At 29.0% G+C, this 19,765-nt stretch overlaps 3 protein-coding genes across 9 annotated transcripts in view; 1 reads left to right on the forward strand and 2 right to left on the reverse strand.

Moving 5' to 3' along the window:
* LOC103573353 (uncharacterized) overlaps window positions 1-16,585 on the reverse strand; it is an 85,001-nt gene extending 68,416 nt beyond the window's left edge. Inside the window, exons 1-2 of one of the 6 annotated variants that reach the window (XM_008552393.2) lie at window positions 16,375-16,585; window positions 15,573-15,736 (exon numbers count right to left, since the gene is read on the reverse strand). The gene's annotated coding sequence lies outside the window, so the exon portion shown is untranslated. Of the gene's footprint in view, window positions 1-7,494; window positions 7,659-7,866; window positions 8,222-8,777; window positions 8,869-15,572; window positions 15,737-16,374 lie in introns of those variants that run through there. The other 5 variants (XM_053737089.1, XM_053737106.1, XM_053737099.1 and 2 more) reach the window with 5 other exon arrangements.
* LOC103573354 (DNA-directed RNA polymerase II subunit Rpb4) lies at window positions 11,808-15,152 on the reverse strand. 2 transcript variants are annotated; one of them, XM_014445099.2, is made up of 3 exons: window positions 14,953-15,152; window positions 13,146-13,326; window positions 11,808-13,085 (listed from the first exon to the last, which is right to left on the reverse strand). In XM_014445099.2, exons 1-3 carry the CDS (start codon window positions 15,014-15,016, stop codon window positions 12,911-12,913), a joined length of 420 nt encoding a protein of 139 aa, XP_014300585.1. In that variant the 5' UTR covers window positions 15,017-15,152; the 3' UTR covers window positions 11,808-12,910. The 2 variants fall into 2 exon arrangements, with proteins under 2 accessions (XP_014300585.1, XP_053593091.1); XM_053737116.1 differs by lacking the exon at window positions 11,808-13,085 and adding an exon at window positions 13,400-14,778 and having other exon boundaries at window positions 13,243-13,326.
* Window positions 16,586-16,786: 201 nt separating the features above from the next.
* On the forward strand, window positions 16,787-19,617 carry LOC103573352 (uncharacterized). The gene is made up of 5 exons (XM_008552390.2): window positions 16,787-16,980; window positions 17,070-17,329; window positions 17,403-17,760; window positions 18,188-18,287; window positions 19,013-19,617. The coding sequence occupies exons 1-5, from the start codon at window positions 16,877-16,879 to the stop codon at window positions 19,517-19,519; spliced, it is 1,329 nt and encodes a 442-aa protein (XP_008550612.1). The 5' UTR covers window positions 16,787-16,876; the 3' UTR covers window positions 19,520-19,617.
* The last annotated feature ends 148 nt before the right edge of the window (window positions 19,618-19,765 follow it).

Below are 19,765 nucleotides of genomic sequence, written 5' to 3' on the forward strand. Positions count from 1 at the left end.
ATAAAATGAGAAAACATGAGTAAAATAAGTCTCATATGATATAAAACTACACTACTTGTACAGAATCATGTCACCATGTTATATGTCCAATACTACTGTGTGAATGCTAACTGTAGAGTAGTCAAGTAAAAACAAGTGTAAAGTGCAGAGAGTAGAGAAACGTATGTCAGATTACTTGATATAAAGTGAGAAAAGTTTATTCTTCTCTCTAATCTAATTCTATACGAAAAAAAAGTTGATAAATTTTTTAAAATAAAAATTTAAATCCGAATAAATTTAAAAAAAAACTCTGGACTAGTATAGTTTGAAGTTTTTTAAAGCGCGTAGTTATCTATAAGTCAAATGTCGTTTTTTACAAATTGTCTGGTTAAATTTTGTAAGAGACCATGTGTTTTTGTGTGACTTTGATATATATCTTTTCTTTTAAACTTGTAGGTAAAAGTGTCAGTTTTTTTTTTTTCGATGTTCAAAATTAATAGAAAAAAAAAAAAAAAAGATATGAGGGTAACTGAAGATTGAGGTACTTCGAAAAAAAAAATTTAATTCAAAAAAGTGTTCTAATAGAATAAAGTTAAGTATTAAAGTAATAAATTATGAGAAGAGTTTTTGGTTGATTGAAAAATATGTGTAGAAAAGTAGGTAAAAGAGCTAACTTCAAAGAGTAAACTTGTGTGTCGTGTGCATCAAGTGGAAGATGAAAAGAGAACCGCGTTCATTGTCATCTAGTATATAATGCTATCATATATACACTATGTATGACTAAACATAAGTTATTACCATATAATATATCACACACAAACTCTCTTCAATTCCCTTCTCATCTCGTCTCTTTAACTCGCTGTGAACTGTGACGGACGTGATATGAGGAAGTACAAGTTAAGTGTGCGGTTGTACGCATTATGGCTGTTAAAGCATTTAAAAATCTTATGAAAAATAGGGAGACCGAAGAATAAAATAAGAATAGAATAGAATAAAATAGTGGAGTAGAGAGTGAAGGGTGAAGAGTGAGGATATATATATACATATGTATATGTATAAAAGATGGGGTAGTAGTTTTTTTTATCTGGGTAAAAGTGAGGATTATTGACCTGGTGAGACTACAACGAGCAAGATGAGGCTCACAGCGACTTCTGAGAGTGGTAACCACGTCGTTGAGAAAAACCCTCAACAAACAGAATGAGAACGACATTCGTGAGCTCTTTTCATCTCGAGCCTACTATTCCTACTCTTATGTCATTTCTTTTATTTTTACTTACTCCCACTTCATCCCTCCGCCCTGTTCTTAACTTTTTTTGTACCAAATAAGAAACGAAATAAAAATAGAATAGCTTGCAACTGTGTTGTGATATTTTAAAGTTTCTTTATTTTTGGTATTTACTTTTTTTACCACATTTTAGGAAAAAAAATTAATTAAATGTTAAATTAAATTGAATGAAAAAGGTCAATGTACTGTGATATTATTAATGTATTTTTTTTTTATTTAAAATATAATTATAAATGAATGAAAAATTTTTTTTTTAATGTATACTAAATTATTTTTTTTTTTTCAGATGTAAAAAAATATCAAAAGATTCTGAGATAAAAAAAATATTTATTTATTAAATAATTTATTTTTTACGGAGTTTTTTTTTTTTTTTTTTTTTTTTTTTTTTTAAGTATCTAATTAATGAGTTATTCAAAATGTAAATTCTTTAGTGAAAATGATATTTATTTTTCTATTTCGTACAGTCTGTAAAATTATACTAATAATGAGTTTTCGCAATTAAAATAAATAGTATCGAAAGTAAATTAATAAAAATATTTAATTGAGTTAATTAATTAAAACTGGGTCATACTAAATACTTGTAATAAAATTTGAAAAAATTAAATTTCATAATATAAAAAAAGTTTAAAAATTGAAAGCGACGAAAAAGTTTTCAGTGATAAAAAATAAAAAGTATTATGGACTTTACTCCATAGTGTATACAATACGTTTCGTTTCATTTGCAACCACTAAGTGGCTTACTACGGAAACTTTAAACTTTTCAGAGTAACCCTCGTAGAATCGTTTTTCTGTTTCTACATTTGATAAATTGAACCATAGACAATAAAAATATCAAGCTGCTGACTAAGAATTTCATTAAACGAATTGTCAAGTTTAAAAATGAAAAAATTCCAACGATAAGGAAAAAATATTATTTTTCGTGTTATCATCAGCTAATGTGTGAAACACATATTAATTGTACGTCCGTATACGACATTGTGATAAATCATGGATTTTATCAGATAATCTGATTTAAAGTGATGTGATATCGATAATAGTAAATCTATATCTCAATTGGTTAAATAAACTTTAATATTATGTACATTATAATATTATGCCTTGATAGCAAATTATACTTGATATTTATATGCATATATTTATATGATCAAATATAAATATATTATTTCCAATACCCTATTAACATTAAGTATAATAAATGATAATTTTTTAAATAAGCCGTAAAAAATTGTGAGTAAATTCGGATTTTATTTAAATCTGAATTCACTTCGATCCGGACTTTTGATATTAAAATTAAAATAAACTCTCATTCGGAGTGAATTTTACTCCGAAAGAATCAAATAAATAAACAGTAATCCACTCCTAATTTAATCCAGGTTCACTCCGCAATTTTTTTACACTGCGGAAATCTGACTATAAATTTTTTTAAAAAATATATTTTCTATCTGAAGATCCCGCGATTTTTAAAAGAAAATAATAAATAAAATAAAATATGAGTGGCGTTAAAAATACTTTATTCTGACCTTACGATTTTGAAATAGCTGAAATTGAGTTATGATAAACAATGATAATTGCCAATAACAATAATAATAATGATAGTAACAAAGTTGTGTAAAATCTAGGCTTTGTTTAGCCAAACAGCAGGAGGTCGCTGACGCGTTAGTTCCCTCAAATCGATACTCCAATTATGTAAATCATGAAATACATGCGCTTACGTGAGACTACGTCACCATTGCACGAGAAACTGAGTAAATAAATGAGAATGCAGCAACCTCTATATATATATCATAAATATACACGCACATAGTGTATACTACGGATATTGTTTATTATAAAATAAACACAAACTGCCCGGTCTTTACAGCGTACTATCACTATATATAATTAGTATATTGGTTAAACTCATATTAAAGTTTAAAATGAAAGAGCAACGCGGCTCTTCCTCGATCGCGTGTACTCGCAAAAATATCCGTATCATCATTGAAACCCAATAATAGCAAACGTTTCCAACTTGACTAAATATTTGATCTTCCTGGGTGACGGCGTTATATCAAAAACCGTTTACAGTTGAACTAATATCACGTGCACTCATAATTATTATTATTTTTTTTTTATAAACACGATTATATAATTCATTGTTTTGTTACACATATAATATGTACACACATATATGTAATTAAAATAAAATTAAATTAAATATCAATAAAAACTTTTTTTCTCCCCTATCCGTTCTGTTTTCTTTCCTCCATTCATTACAAACGATCAATATCTAACTTGAATAAAAAAAATCTGGGGTTAATATTCCGGTTATACGCTACGGTATTATTATAAATCCCTTTAAACCTTGTTTATATTTAATGAAAATAAATTAGAAATAGAACATTTGTTTCAATCAATCACTCGATAATTTATATCATTTTTATTACTTGATTATTTTATAAATTTCTTCATTAAAGTTCTAATTATATTTTATATTTTTTATTTTATTATTTTTTATTGATTGCATTTCCTCAATTTAACAAAGCTAAGGATTGATTGACTAGTTTTAAACTTCTTACGAAGTCATATAATTCACTGTTACTTTAATAAATCGCGTGTTTTGTCGAATTGCTGCTGATATTTAATCACTTTAAAAAATAAAAAAAAAAAAACATTTATTTTCTCTTACGGATTTGTCGAATAAAATATTTATTTATTTAAAAAAAAAAACAACCGGAAAAATGTAATCAGATTTTTGAAATTTTATTTATAGACAATTACATTTCTTGAATAAAGTGAAAAATTTGTTAACTAATTTCCTGAAGTCGTTTAAAAATAAATATTTATCTAAGTTGTAAATCTTTAAAAATCAATAAATTTTTTTATCAAAATTGAACAAAAAAATACTATAAAAATAAAATTTGTTAGATTAGAAAAAGAAAAAAAAGGAAAAGAACCTAGCTGAAGAAATCGATTAAGCTACGAGGTAAATTTCAGATCCTTTCAACCCTATTCGCCTTGACTCAGCTTATACAACTCAGCTCCTGTATTCAACTTGACCATACTGCGAATAACCGACTAACGATGAGGTTTAACCAACATCACGATAGACTAATTCAAGAAAATTCACTAAAACATAATATGATTACATGTACACAATTAACTACAAAAACTTAATTTTAACGAACCTTTAAACGACTCTTCAGTACAAAAAAATTATTAATTAACATATAATTTTTTTTTTTTTTTTAATAATACACCTGATATTTATAAAAAAATGTGGGCCGATCCCGAAACTTCCCGCTGTTTTCGAGCCCGTTGCGCTCTTCGTGCTCAAAAAAAGTTTGGGCCAGTAAAAAAATAAATTTTTCTAAAAAAAAGTAATTTTTGTCCATCGATATATTTGAAATAAATCGACCGACTTGCACATACTTTGCGGCAATCGAAAGAACTTTTTGAGTCAATGTAAAAAAAATGTAAAAAAAATTGTGGATTTTTATTTTTCAAATAACTTGGAAACTACTTAGCCGATAGATTTCAAAATCTATTCAACTTCAAGTATTGATAAGCCCTTTCGATTGCGGACGTGCATTTGAAAGTAGCCTAGAATAGTTTCCTAGAACTTGACGTCAAAATTTGATGGAAACTCGATTTTCGATAATTGACCGAGCAATAACTTTCCTTATTTTGAAAATTTTAAATTTCATAGCGGGAAGTTAAAAAAAAAATATATAAAAACGAATATGCGATCTACAGTATTGTGTCGATAGGTTTAATTCGCGGGTCGTTGATATCCAGGCTCGTGTTTTCTTGGTATGGGATAACGCCACCTCTACTCGTCTCTTTTTCCCCCTTTACTGCCCACGTCGCGACACTTGATTGCCCTCCAACAACTTTATGCTGTTACTTTACATTACAAGTTGTATTGCTTGTATCGCGTATTGGGAAAATCTTTAATGTAAAAAGATGTGAGAGGGAGGAAACAGAACGACCTTGGTCACTTACTTCACACAAATACAAAACCATATATTTTTTACACCAACACGCACACACATATATGTTTATATATATATGTATTTAATACAAACGAAATACAAATGATTGACGATAATTGTTGACAGATGCTACTAATATATTCCTACATCTTTAATATTAGATTTAGATACTTATGATAATCACTTGAATTAAATACCTACTCAATTATTTATTATTGATAATTTATAATTCTTTTAATTATTACTATTCATTTTTTTTCAAATATTTCACTAAAATTTTTTTTTTTTAATTAATAGGCGATAAGTTACGTTTGGATAAAAATATTCCGGTAATAAAAAGTATCGGAAAAATGTTTTTTTATTACAAAGTATAATTTTAACGAGTGTGAATGTAGCAGACGTCAGCCAAATTTCAAATTATTAATAAATAGGCTAAATAATTAATAAAATAAAATTTTTAAAAACTGCACATTTAAAAAATTTAAAAATTAATAAGTGCATTTTTTAAAAATATTTTTTTTTAATTATTTACTTTATTTATTTACAATTATAAATTTTTCTAAAGTCTGCTACATTCACACTCATTAATTTTAATTGAAGTAAAAAAATTATAGGAATATTTTCGGTGGAATATAAATTGATTGTCAGTATTTACATTAGCTGCTGTGTAAATTTTGAATTAACTATAATTTTATCAGTAAGTTCGATGTGTACCTATGGCTAATAGTAAAATCAATCCAAAAGTATAAAAAAAGTGAATAAAATAATAGACGTAAAAAAAAACATTTAATTTTACAAATGGTTTTAAATAAGTGAATTACTGGAAAATTTTTTCCTGCGATAATCAGTATTGATTTAACATGTAAATGGAAATGAGTGTACTGTTAACTAAATGTTATCAAAGGTTATCATTAACTTTAAGCCGTAATTGTTGTTTTTTTAACTAAATACTTTAAATAAATCTGTTTATATATTTATTGTATATAAATATATGAGTTTAATGTGAAGATGCAATGAGTCAATGGGTATTACTATTGACAATGCGCTACTACACTAATTTATTTCGATTATCGTTCATGTCATCGTCTATGCATAGACTTTTTAATGTGAGGTTTCAACACTAGATGGCTGTTTCCCGCATGCACTTGGCACATTAAAGAATACTTATAGGTTTTAAAAATGACTATTATGTCGGCAGTGTAGTGAACTCAAATAAAAAAGGAAGAAATTGCCTTCAGGCAATCCCATAACACTCGTTTCCAGTCTGAAGAAAAGGGGAAGTGGTTTTATTTGATAAAGTATTAACCAGTACACGTGATGTCCCGTATTGGGTACATATATAATGCCCAGAGCGTATACTAAATACTTGTATTGGGCCCGGGATGCTAAATATCAAAATGGATATTTTTGACGAATGTAAAATTTAAAAATTTTTAAAATTATGTCAGAGTAGACTTGTCAGATGTTTGAATTTAAAATAGTGATATAGGTCGGAATAATAATTTATTTGCCGTATATTTAATGACAATAAACTACCCTAGAATTTGTTAACGATGATAAAAATCACCCAAGGGAAAAATAATAATTTACGTATGTTGACTACACGGATAATATATATTTTTTCTTTAGCAATAAACATGCGAGCTGAAAAATGTAAATAAAACAAGAGGCAATAAAAATAAGGGTGAAAGAAAGATTGACACGCACGACAGGCTAATAATCCCGATTTTCAAATTCATCGATCCTCCAAAAAGTATGAATAAAAAAAATGGAGTAATGTATGCATACATATATATGTATGTATATCTTTTTGAGATGCATGTTTAAGAAATCATCCCTGGGTAATTTTCTCGCCCATTATATGGGCACTGAGAGAGTAGAAGAAGGTAAAGATAAATTATTTTAAAACGCTCGCTTTGGAATTGCTTCAAATCATGAACATTCTTTTCATCTTAACAATCCAACAGATAAAATAACAGTCTATATTCAAAACACCATATATAACTCTTATTGTACTAAATTATTACATTTGTATTTTTTTCTTTAATTCTCGTCTTTTAAATTTCATACCAATTTTCATCGAAAAAAAAAGTACTCCGATTTTTTATAATAAATTAATTAAAAATCAAATTACTCCAAATTTTTCAAGTGAGTAAATTTAAAAAAATTACTCCAATTTTTTCAAATAAATAAATTTAGTAAAAAAAGTACTCTAATTTTTTTTTCTATTTTTTCCAGAAAAATTTAAAAATCACTTACCAATATTTTTAAAAAATCCTCGTGTTGTATTATTTTTACAATTATTTAAATTCATAATTCAAAAGTCACTTGCTTCTAAACACTTTAGTCACAAAAAAAAAACACTGTCAATAAGTGTAGTTTGATAATTTATTATTTTAATGATAGCAATTAAATTTAGAGTTCTATTAATAAAAAAAAAATATATATATACATAATTTTTTTTAAATTAATAAAAATAAAAATATTCAGAAGTGTACAGTTGTTGAAATTACAGTATTGAAGAGGAAATAAAAAGCGGAAAAGAAAAATAAAAAGTTTGAGACAAGGAAAGGAAGTGGATGATAAGAAATATAGAAAATGTTGACTAAGTGACGTTAAAAATTTACGAACTCAATTCAACTTTTGACAAATGAATTTAAAACTAACAATAAATATTAAACACTAACACGAGTCTGGCACAGACACTTCACTAAAGTTTTATGATTTAACAATTAAGCAATAATTTAAATTTTATTCAACAGTTTTTCCACTATTTCCACAAGAGTTTTCACACGCGTAATTTAATAGAAAAAAAAAAAAAAAGAAATTTTCGAAAAAATTTTTCTTGATATTTATTTTAAAAAAATTTTGAATGTTTCGGATTTTGGAGTAAATAATTAGTCTTAGGAACGACAATCCAAAGATCGAATACCCAGAGGTTCCTGCTCAAGATCCGAGCAGACACTGACCCCACCAGACGAGAGACGAGGATCAGCGAGTGAGCACGAGCACCGTGTAACCTATTCCAGATGTACTAGTGTGAGTGAATAAAACCGTTTGATAGACAGAGAGCTCATATATATATATATACATATATAGATACACATATACATGTACTTATATGTGTATATAGATAGATATAAAAAGTGGGAGAGTGAGTGAATTCAAGTCGTAGCACAACCAGTGGAGCCACACACAGTCAAAAGTACCAACGATATGGCGGGAAGAAGAAAGAGAGGGGACCGACTTGAATGTAACGTCAAGAAGAATCAAAGAAGAATAAGTAAGAGAAGAAAAAAGATGATAAAGATAAAAACTAAAATTGATTATAAGAAGAAAAATGTTTAAAAAAATTACTAAGGAAGAAAGGGATAGGAAGGAGAAGAAGAAGAAGAAGAAGAAGAAGAAGAAGAAGAAGAAGAAGAAGAAGAAAGGAAAAAATAAAAACACCAAGACCGGCTTCGTGTTTATATTTTTCACAGCAACTTGTTATCAAATTTGAGTTGAATTTTTTATCAAAAAAAATATAAATGTATGTATACATATATATGTATGTATAGATATATTTATTGATGTATATATCAATTACAGATAATAGCAAGCAACTTGAAGAAAGAGAAATACGATAACGCGTCATATGATTGTTTAGAATATACTGAATATATTTTGACCCTAGTGTTGCGGTGAGCCCCGTCTACTTGGGTTCGAACTTCCTCGGAGGACCTCGGGTGAACTCGTGTATATGTACTGAAGAGTGGAAACAAGAGTAAAATAGTGAGGGAGAACCAGCAGCGATTCCCGGCTACGGCTACGGCTACCTCAATAGCTTCACTCTTTACTCTTTCTCACTTTAAACTCGTATTATATCGCACACTCGCTCCTTTTCGTATCACTCTTGTTCGCGTTAGTTCGCGACCACTCGCGAAGCTCCTGCACTGCACTCAAGCCCATCCACGTCCACGCACGTGCCAACACACAACCATCGGTACACTCATATCATGTCTGCTATTTTAAATACCGTCAATATTACAATTACAATTAGTCCCTATTTTTTACACCCACCCACAACAGTACTTTCATTTAAATCATTATAATATTATGTTAATTAATTAGTACTGATATTATCATATTTAAATGACTGCATTTTCATAATTAAAAAAAATATGTAGAGAAGTGAAGAAATTTTTAATAGGTCACAGGAAAAGCTTCATTGTGACAGTAAATCAAAATAATTTTTCCACCCCCATACAGAGCAGCAGCCTGATACTGAAATTAGCTGACTAATAATTTTATTTAAAAAAAAAAAATATTTTTAAAAATTGCACCTGTAGTTTTTTAAATTTTCTACATGTGCATTTTTTAATTTTTTTATTCTAAATGAATTTGTTGAAAAAAAATAAAAAAATTGTGAATTGCCTACTAACTCCAGGATCATGCAACAGCATCTTACGGTATAATAGTATTCCCACATATATAAGTAACAGATAAATATACAGAATAGAAGAAACGACTGGGATATGACAAGCTTTACTTCACTAGCATTATATTCTGTGCACTTTAATTTACATCACTCGGTGGCCTCTGCCTTTAACTGTGATTCTGATTCAGGCTCTGACTTAAATCATCTTTTTCTCACTCATATCAGCTCGCGGTGTGAAAGCAATTCCATTACGCAAGAAATAGAGAAGAATAAGAATAAGAATAAGAAGAAGAAGATTGTGGATATGGAGCTTTAGCGTCACATTGTGAACAATGCGTCAGAGCTCTTAGATACAGTCAAAGTGTACTCTCTCCATCTCTACCTACACCGGTATCTTCTCTCACCTTCACCCTTATCATCCCTGCCACCCACTCATACAAATCCATAAATACTAAAAACATACATTTATATACAAACAATTCCCTTTTATTACACCTCCTTGTTATGTATTGTCATTTAAATAATCTTTGATAACATCCAACTATATTTTCTTCTCAATTATCTTTATATATATATATATATATACACATATTAACTAAGTATTTTAAATACAAAAAAATAATATTTGAATTTAAATGAATCTTTAGACCTATTGTTTAAACTCAATACTTTTTATCTTCAAATAATTCTATTTTACTGATAAATTAAGACGGATTTTATTTACTTGATTTTATATTATATTGTATGAAGGAAATGTATAATAAATATTTTCATGATGCTCTTTGATTTAGAAACTGATGTAGTCAATAATTTATAACTATTCAAATACCCTCAGTAGCCCACATTATGTAAATTAATTCTATCGATTGCTACATACACTGTACGTATTTATATATATGTATATATAGTAGAATGTAGTGGGAGTTTACGTAAACTTGTTGCACGTTTACTCAAACCAAAGAGGGTTTCAATAACAGCCGATAGAATAATCGTCTATTTTTTCTTCAGTATCAAATTTAAAACTGTGTACATTTTTGTATAAACACTTTACAGGTAACGGAAATACTCTCAAGGTGGATAGAGATACTGGATAGAGAGGCAGAGTGTAGGTATTAAAAGAATTAAAATATCAAAGGGCAAGATGAAGTAGGAATAATAATTTTTTAAATTTAAATTAAATCCTAACAATTTTATGGAATATTTTTTATTTTTCCGCGTCGTAAAGTTAGAATTGCTAACGAGCTTGATTATGAATATTCAACTCGTATAAAAACGTTAATAAAAAAAGCACTTGGACTCACTTTTTTTAGCTTTTATTTCTTAACAAAAAAATAACGAGTTAAACTGTAGGAAATTTATGAATAAAAAATCGGCTATTGAATTATGAATATTTAAATAAATCAATAATTGTTTAATAAACAACAATTATTTTTTTTGCTATTTATTTTAACCAGTCAGCTTAAAATTTGAGATGAAAAATCGCCGGTATACAAATAGTTAAATAATTATTTTGAATGTGTAAAAATTATAATTAAGGAATTGACTTTAATTATTAATTTCAAAGATTAATGTCCAAAATACTGAAGATTATTTTGATAAATCAAATTTTTAATTTTACACAACTCAGATAATTATTCAAATTAAAATTTAATTAGCGACTAACTGATATGAGAGTCAAATTTTTAATTAAATATAATTTAATAAAGTAGGCGACTTAGTAAAATTAAATTTTTTAATTATTTCTCAAGTACGAAAAAATTTTTTTTAAAAAAGGTTTCAGGTGACTATTGAAGGGATAAATATTTATATTTATATTCATATATAAATTTAAATTTTCAGTTGTAACGATAAAATATCAGGGTCAAGGAAATTGAGAGCTCGATTCGACCTTGCAACCCGATATTCTGGAAATTCTATAATACCACGAGCTTTTTAATAAAATAAAATAATAATAATAATAATAATAATAATAATAAAAAAAGTATATAGTTGTATGATACTAAGGAAATGACGTATAAAAGATTTGCATAAAACATTTCCTTTTGTAGAAGAAAAAAAAATCCCAGTACATTCTTGTAAGGAAAATGATTATTTTAATTACCCAAAAAAAAAAGTGTTTTAATAAATAAAAGGTACCAGAATAAAATAACTATTATTTCAAACTTTATTAAAAATTCACTGAAATGTATCTATATTTATAAGTACTTGTATCAAAGTAAAAAATAAAAAATATATTGTTATAAATTTATAATTGACGGGTTTAATAATTGAATGAATTTATAATCGAGTTACTGACGTTCGGTCTGAATATAAAAAAAAGAAAAAACTAAATAAATAATTAAATGGTGACGTAGCGCATCAGTGAGACGGTGAAACAGTTACGCAAATTGATTATTATTTCGAGGGTAATCGTTGGCAGGATACACTAGATATATTTATAGATGCATCCATCTCGAGATGATCTGAATGTTGGATCCGCTAGTGCGTGTATCCTGTTGGCAAATCACACCCCGAGGGCATCTCCCGCTGTCAGCTGACTAATTCGCAGAAATCACGTCAACCAATCATAATCTAATGATAATTAATAATATTAAATTAGCCAACAGAAATGACAGTTGCAGCAGCACGTCGTAAACTACGGGTTTGTGATACGCCTGGGAATCACCTGATGTATTTTAAATAAATTATAGACACAAACAGGTGTAGATCCTGGTAAATAAGGGGATCAGGATCACAGTCAAGCTCACAATTAAATTGAGAAAATCAGAGATGAATTCTCATATATAAGAGTCGCTCGATAATGATGGTGTCCTGGGCAGTGTGGAGTAGTAGTCGGGTTTCCTTGCGTGCAACAGCCAGCCGTACATGTAATTACCAGCAAGCTAATGCGCGGTTGTCGCTGCAACAATTAGCCATCTTCTTTTCAGATACTCTGTGGCTGCTGGTGATGTTAATGTTAATGTTAATGCTGACGCTGGTGCTGATGCCACTGATGCTTGTCGCAAATTGCCATTGCTGTGTGCACGCATCTCTTTTATGTATGTGTCCGTGTGTAATTGGATGCTAGAGGAACCACAAGATCAATTCACTACGGTCTACATCAATCATACGCTTCTTCAGTAATGAACGATTATTTAATTTATGTGTAACAGAAATGATAAATAAAAAAAAATAAAAACGTTTAATGAAGAAGTAAAATATCAAGATTATTTGATCTTGTTGTTGCTGCTGCTGCTGATATTTAGGTCGGACTTGTCAGTATTGAAGAGATCGTTTTGTCTGGATGTCTTCGAGTATTGTCCTCAACTCTTCGTCTTCAAGACGACCCTCGAGACTGGGTATCAGTGCTTTGGCTTCTTCCGGTGTTTCGGGACACAAATTAGCCAGCGACGCGAGCTCGAATTTGTGCAATTTCTTTTGCATCAACATACTACCAAAATTATTTATTTTTATTAATTTTAAGTCATAAAAATTGATTACAAAGTCTTACCTCCTAACAGCAGCAATCATTTCTTTGCTTTTAAATTTACGAAACCGTTCAGTATAATTAAAACTTTTGGTAAACACTTCAGAAAATTCTTGCTCGTCTTCAGCCAACTCGTTCTGCGCTTTTCTGTGCTGGAGCAGCAGTTGAACTTCCGATATCAACAGCGTTTCAGCGTTTTCAAATTCTATAAATAATAAAATATAATTAATAATAAACTTAACCATAACTAATTTAAAATTTTTGATAATAAATTATACCTTAAAAAAATAAAAATAAATAAATTATTGATGTTTTGTAATATAACCGAGCTGTGCTAAAAAGTCAAATATTTTTCTCGTTTTATTAACGTCTATTTTCAATAAGGTCCGTGCCTGAGCGAGTTTCAAGTGTCCCATTTTTTTGTTTTCACTTATCAATAAATTTTTGAACTCAAGATAACTTTCCGGCAGGATGCGTACATTAGAACAAAGCTCTCTCTCAGCATCATCAAGTTTATCATAACAAGGCGCCCCTTCTATTTCCAACGGCGGTGGTTTTTTACGCTGACAAACGTTGCCAACTGAACTATTATTCCCAGCACTCAAATTATTGCCATTCAACAAATTTTTGAAAGATTGCTCAATGTTAATGACATACAAGCGTTTATCTTTCTCGTGCTCACGTCTTAGTTTTCTCAATTTCTGGTACATCGTAATGCTGTAAAAATTTTTCAAACCATTCTTTCGAAACTCATGCAACTTCTTAATGTAATTTTTAATTTCTCCCGCGTGATGCAGGCACTCCATTATATAATCCAAGTCAAGTCCATTTACCAACTGCATTATTTTTAAAATTTTTTCAGCGACTGGAATAGTTATCGTCCGGTCGTATCTCTGCAACCACAACATCGTGCGTCTCACAGCAATCAGACCATGCTCGCGTATTATATTTTTACGTCTCTCCCGTTCTCTGAGTCTGCTGTTGTATCCTTCGATGATGGCAACCTGGAGACTCGATCCCAGTTCATAATCTTCGTCATCTTCTTCACTGAATTCGTTGTACTTCAACTTGGAAATCATTAATTCCGCATGATTATCAAAGTTAACTTCAAAATCAGAGCGCGCTGCATTGTAGCCAGCCAGTGCTCGGCTGTTCAACGAATTGGGTTTAAATCTTGGTGGTTCTTCAACGTCATGGAGCTTGCATGTGAAAAATATTGTCTCGGTGGTGGCAACTGATGATTCAAGTTTTGGTAATCCGGGTAAAGATGGCTCGTCAATGTAATACTTTAAATAGTGGGCTTCTACTTCTTCTGGCAATCTTCCTGGTAATCTTTTAGCGATGTCTGCCCAGTTACCATAACCACATACTTTTAAAGCGGCAAATAATAATAATTCCTCTTGCGCTGACCAGCCTGACTGTTCATTCAACGGAAAGTCATTGGTAATAACCAGATAATCATGATTATTTTCATGCTCACCAGCTTCCCAACCATTGGAAAAACATAATGAGCAGATTGTGTGACTGCATATCGAACATTTAATGTATGGCTCAGACAATTCTGAATTGCAACCACGACAAATCGAGTCTAAAGTTAAATTTTCATCCTTTATAACTGATTTATCTGGCTCGATATTTATCACACGCATTTCAGAATCTGAAAGCAAGAAAATTGTCACTTTGGACTCGATTTTTTTTTATTATCAAGCAAATAGTTATTGGTTATTATAATTATCGGCAATAATTTATTTATTTTTATTTAAATATTCTATCATTTAAGGTTATGACTATTGTTATATTTTTATATATATTTATTTTATTTAATACGTACCTTTAGGAAATTGTAAATCAGCTGCGTCTTCTTCGATTATATCAGAATGTGCTGGATTAGCCATTTTTTTTTATTTTTTTAAATTTTTTATTTATATACACATGCACTTGATAACGGAAAATAATAACGCGATAATTATAAATGCAAGTAAATATTTAATTCGCTTTTTCTCCCCACAGTATAACCCAACTTTCATTCGTTTTTTTCCGACACAATGAAAATGGCCGACCAGCAGCCAAACGGCGCGAAAATTTTTTTAATTTAAATGAACAAATCGCTGACATTTGAAAATAAATTTAGCCAATAGACGAAAGATTCAAAAATATATGAACTTTAAGTTAATAGACAATTAACAATTTTGGGATTTTTTTTCTACAAATCAATTGCAAAAAAAAAAACAACTAAATATATGCACATGTAAAAAATCATTAACTCTATAAGTGCAATTTTTCTTAATATTTTTTTTTTTTATAATTTATCATTTAAAAATAAATTGATATGCGTCCGCTAACTTCAGTATCATCAAAATTTATCATTTGAAATAAATAAATTTGAAATAGTAATAAATATAAATTATAATTAATTATAAGTAATTACTGAAAATATGAATTTCTACTCACAGATTGATGACTGGATACAAATCGAATCAGAAAATACAAGATTACCATTGAAGTTGCTGCTAAAAATCTTCAAAGTCAAAGTCCCGTACAAAATGACAATTCACTTTTTAATTAAACTAACACTCAACACTTATGTATACGAACACTTATTGGCACGTAATTAACTGTAATTAATGTTTAAAACACATTTATTTCTTCGAATTATTAATAAAAATTATAAGACTACTCAATCACTTCGCGACCGCAGGGACAAGATAAAGGAACTGACGCTCGAATGACGATGCGTGCGCCACCTAGATTTCAAATTTCACGCATGCGCAAAAGCAGAACAGAAGCAAATTAGTTTCCGATTTTCCGACATAACGGAAATGGCCGACTAGCAGCCAATCAGCGAGAATATTTTTTTAGTTTAAATAAACGAATCGCTGACGTTTGAAAATAAATTTAGCCAACAGATGAAAGATAAAAAAATTTATAAACCGAAAGTGAGAAGACACTTAAAAATTTTCGGTTTTTTTTTAACAAATCAATTACAAAAAACTAAAAATATGCTCATGCAGCAAAAAAAACTACCAGTGCAATTCTTTTAAATATTTTCTTTTTTATTTGTCGTTTTGAAAAAAATCAAAAAATTTCTATACGTCGGCTAACTTCAGTATCATAAAAATTTATCAGATTTAATAAATATAATTAAAAAAATTTTTTTTAGATTCAATTGAATGAAAAAATTAATTCGAAATTGTGATAAATATAAATTCTAATTAATTATAAGTAATTAATAAAAATATGAATTTCGACTCACAGATTGATGACTGGATACAAATCTAATCAGAAAATACACGATTACTAATGAAGTTGCTGCTAAAAATCTTCACTCAGTCACGCACAAAATCACAATTCACTTTTTCACATTTTAATTAAACTAACACTCATCACTCACGTCCACAAACACTTATTACTATGTAAATGATCAAAATTAATATTTAAAATACATTTATTTCGTATAACTATTAATAAAACTACTCAATCACTTTGCGACCGCACAGGCAAGACAAAAAACTGACGCTTGAATGCCAACGACGCATGCGCTACCTAGATTTCAAATTTTACGCATGCGCAGAAGTAAAATCGAAACAAATTAGTTTCCGAACCAGCCACGGCGCTATTTTAAAAACTATAATTTGGCGGTAAACTTTGAAACCTGTAAAATCAAAATGGCTGCAACAAAACACAAACAGGAAGTGAAAAATAGTACAAAATAATAAATTTTCATCTAAAAATATTTAAATGTTTAATTTAGCAACATGGAAGCTGTAATAGCAAATTATGCAGCCACAGTTAAAATAATGGATGATGACCTGGTCCAGGCTAATGCAAATTTCAAAGGACGAATGGAATTTATGAACAGGTCAGTACATAACCTCAATTTAAATTGTATAATGTATTTTATTTCAAGTGTTAAATATTGTTTGTTTTATTTCGGGTTTTTAAAATTAGTAATGAAAAAAGGAGGATGAAAAATGTCATCAAGACAACACTAACGATGATGAAGACACCCATGAATTGTGAAGAAATATGCTACGATATGACTGTTAAAACTTGGTGGGAACAGTTTAAAGAATCAAATTATCCTGACAATCAATGCCTAGAATTTATGAGATGTTCACGTAAAACATATATATATTTAATTGATGTGCTAAGTCCTCACATTGTACCGAGAAACCAAGTAGCAATCGGCCAAAGAACTCCAATCAAAAGTTAGTCAAAATTTATATTATAAATTATTTATTTATAAATTAAGACGTAAAAATTTAATTAATTTTGCCCCAGGAGTTCCAGCCGACAAACAAATCGCCATAGTCTTATCAAAATTAACAAACCGCGACGATTTAGTAACTTTGTCATCAAAATTTACCATTTCTAAAGCAACAGTACAAAAAACAATCCACAAAGTTGTTGTTAAAATATGCGAGCATTTACTGCCTCTGGTTATAAAAATGCCGGACGCTGCAGAAGCCGCTGAAATAGCAGAGTCATTTGAAAAAGAAACAAAATTTCCACAGATAATTGGTCTCCTGGACACACTCCACGTTCCAGTTTACAATGCATCTGGAATGGCAAATGCTTTTGTAAATTCAAAGCTTTATTATTCATTCATTGCTCAAATGATTATCGACTCGAAAAATTGGTACGTCACAACAACCATTTATTTAATTGATAATTAGGACAAAAAATAATATAAATTTAGGCTGAGGACGTAAAGAAATTTTTAAAAATGTTTTGTTATCAACTAATAATTTATGTTATTTATTTTAAAAATTATTAACAGCAACAGTTACAGTAACAGTTAATCATGTAATTGGGACATAATCGATTACGTATTACCAAATTAAATTTATTCACTGTCAATTAATAATCTTTATTGTAATTATTATTTAATCTTTTAATTATCGCAGTGCTTTGATGTAATTATAATTTACAACTTCTGTTTTTTAGATAATATATATATAGATATAGATATGAAATATTACGTGATTTTAAAATTTGAATGAATGTTACATCAGTTATGTTTGCATTATTAATATTGTACCTTAAATAAACAATTCTATTTAAAGTTTCAGAGATGTTAGTATCAGACATCCAGGTGCCACAACCGATGTTAAAGTCTTAGCAGATTCAAATATCTTCAGATTACACAAAAAAGTTATACCACCGGTAATAATTTTATGTAATATTATTTATTTACCCTATTTAAAATGATTTAAACTGATAGTCTGCGTAAAAAAGGCTTAATGTCAATGATTATACACTTGACTTGAATGAGGAACGATGTTATTGATCAAGTTCAAAAATATAATTATCGGAATTCATTCTGTTAAATAATACCTGCATAACTTATTTGATAAACAGTGGGAGGTTTAATTCATTCTGTTAAATAATACCTGCATAATTTATTTGATAAACAGTGGGAGGTTTAATTTATTCAGTTATATAAATTTTTGTATGCTAGTTATTTAACTTTTTCTTTTTTTTAAATAATATTGACCCTGAAAAGTATACTAGAGATTATAGTTTATTGATTAACTAAATCAAAATTAATATTTTTTTTTCTATTTCTTATTTTATGAACTATGAGTTCATTTTTTAAGGCAGTTCATAAAATACGTTTGCACTCATGAGGCAGAAGGGGTTGGATGGTCTAGAGAAATGTGACATTCGCAGATAATCAAACGATTTGCAATTTTCCTATCGTTTTTTTTTTAATTTTATTTTGTTGTTACGATAAAAAGTCATTCATTTCATATTTGTAAATATTTGTAATATATTTGTAATATATAAACATTTCGTGACGTATTTTATAAACGGTTTCTAGGGTTTTATAAAAATTAAAAAAATTTGAAATTATTGAATTAATAAAATAATTATTTTGTTAATTTTAGGAAACACAAAATGTAAATGGATTAAAAATTCCTTATTGTGTAATAGCACCATGCTCATACCCACTATTACCATGGATATTAACAGAGTACACGGAGCCATCAACCCACAGTGAATTGCTATTCAATGCCCAGATCGACACAGCAAGACAATTGGGTAAAACAGCTATACGACGTATGAGAGCAAGATTTGATATAATAAATCACCCAATAGACATAAGTATCAAAGTACTCCCACAATTGATTGGATGCTGCTTCGCTCTCCACAACATTTGCGAGCGACACGGCGATTTCATGTCAGAGGATATGCTGAAAACCGCAACGTGCGCTGCAAATAATTTTGACCAGCCGGAAAAAGTGCCTTTTGATAATAGAAATATCGGTCAAGTTGCCAGTCGACAACGTGACTGTATAAAAAATTATTTTTCATCATTAAATCTTCTCGAGGAGTCGACATTCGGCTACATGGATTATCAAAACATTGACATGTTGACTGAAGAAGTTGTATAATTTAAAATAAATAATTTATTAACATTATAAATTATTAATTATCAATCATTAATTAATAATTATCTGATAAGAGGCAATAATTATTACGGTATTAGTATTATTATCATAATATTTAAATTTATTACTCTTTAATTTAAATATAGGTAATTAATGCGCTTGCGCACTTCACCTGATACTCATATATACTTATGTAAAAGTTAACATATAAATCGCTATATATGTACGCATGGATTTGTGTGTGTACAG

This window comes from Microplitis demolitor, chromosome 1 (assembly GCF_026212275.2).
Source record: "Microplitis demolitor isolate Queensland-Clemson2020A chromosome 1, iyMicDemo2.1a, whole genome shotgun sequence".
Lineage (NCBI taxonomy): Eukaryota > Metazoa > Arthropoda > Insecta > Hymenoptera > Braconidae > Microplitis > Microplitis demolitor.